Here is a 1109-nt window from a genome sequence, read left to right as displayed (position 1 = left end):
GACAATTTTTTTATCTCCAATCAGATGACCACGAATTCGTAATGCACCTCCAACAAATTTTCTGTCACAATATATACATTGAATGGTTGGCAAGTTATCCGGTTTGTCATCACTGTCATCACTAACGCAAATTACATGTTGCCATTCAGGCCCTTTTTCCTTTGGCATGATCAAATTTGAAAAGTTTATCAACGATTTTCAGCTTTTAATTATAAATAACTTACGTACGCGTACAAACAGGATACGAATATAACAAACAATCTATCGCTCACAAAAACATTAGATAGTCAGGCACTAGATAAAATAGAATAAAAAGAATTATACAGTGAGAATGACCTAGTTTTTAATGTCGCTTAGGAGAGCATAGATATTATGTCATCAACGGTGGAGTTAATTTGCATCTTAATAAACTTGATTCAATATTTTTAAACATCAAGAAAGGCAATAACATGATAATAACGACGTTATTAAAACAAAGTTTATTGCTATTTAAATGTTTAAATAATTTGACTTTGGAGGCGAATTTTTGCAGCGATCATTTCATAGATATTATAATTATAATATCTATGTTTAAACTTGAACTTTTTGAACTTTATGGCCGAAGAATAAAGTTCAAAAAGTTCAAGACAATAATAAAGTTCAAAAAGTTCCAACGTCACAACTATGCAAAAAATTTCCTAAGGTCTTTCGGCTGATTTATGGAAATTTTGATGTCCTGAATCCAAATATCACATTGGTTTTTCTAGATCAGGTCAACTTTCTAAGCTATGGCCATATCTTCATTTTCACTTTTTTGTGTACAGTCCCAGGTATTTTCGCTGTATGTGATGCTTTGTTCTTAATCACTTCATCACTATGAGGAATTTGCAATTTTTAATTAATTGGTATTTTTATGTTTCCCCTATGCACACACACACACACCCACACGTTCAATGCATTAAATCACGTAACTACAGTCACGTGATCAGACAATCGCAGACATGCCCGGACGAGGCTGTGTATAACTATGGATAGTTACGTCAGCATTTTCCAAATCTGAGCCATATAGCAGATTGCATTAGTATAGGTATCAGTTGCAAACGAATCGCAAGCGAACGACATGGCTTCCA

The 1109-nt window shown here is 33.5% G+C and overlaps 1 protein-coding gene across 1 annotated transcript in view; it reads left to right on the top strand.

Moving 5' to 3' along the window:
* Positions 1 to 566: 566 nt before the first annotated feature.
* Positions 567 to 1109, top strand: part of HELRODRAFT_184669 (hypothetical protein) — a gene marked incomplete at both ends in the record, with an annotated part of 2186 nt that continues 1643 nt past the window's right edge. Inside the window, one exon of the mRNA XM_009016601.1 lies at positions 567 to 682. Within this exon, the coding sequence (XP_009014849.1) occupies positions 567 to 682 (116 nt within the window). The remainder of the gene's footprint in view (positions 683 to 1109) is intronic.

Source organism: Helobdella robusta, assembly GCF_000326865.2.
Source record: "Helobdella robusta unplaced genomic scaffold HELROscaffold_1883, whole genome shotgun sequence".
Classification (NCBI taxonomy): domain Eukaryota; kingdom Metazoa; phylum Annelida; class Clitellata; order Rhynchobdellida; family Glossiphoniidae; genus Helobdella; species Helobdella robusta.
The sequence above is the reverse complement of the archived record's forward strand: the minus strand, read 5'-3'. Positions and strand labels throughout refer to the sequence as shown.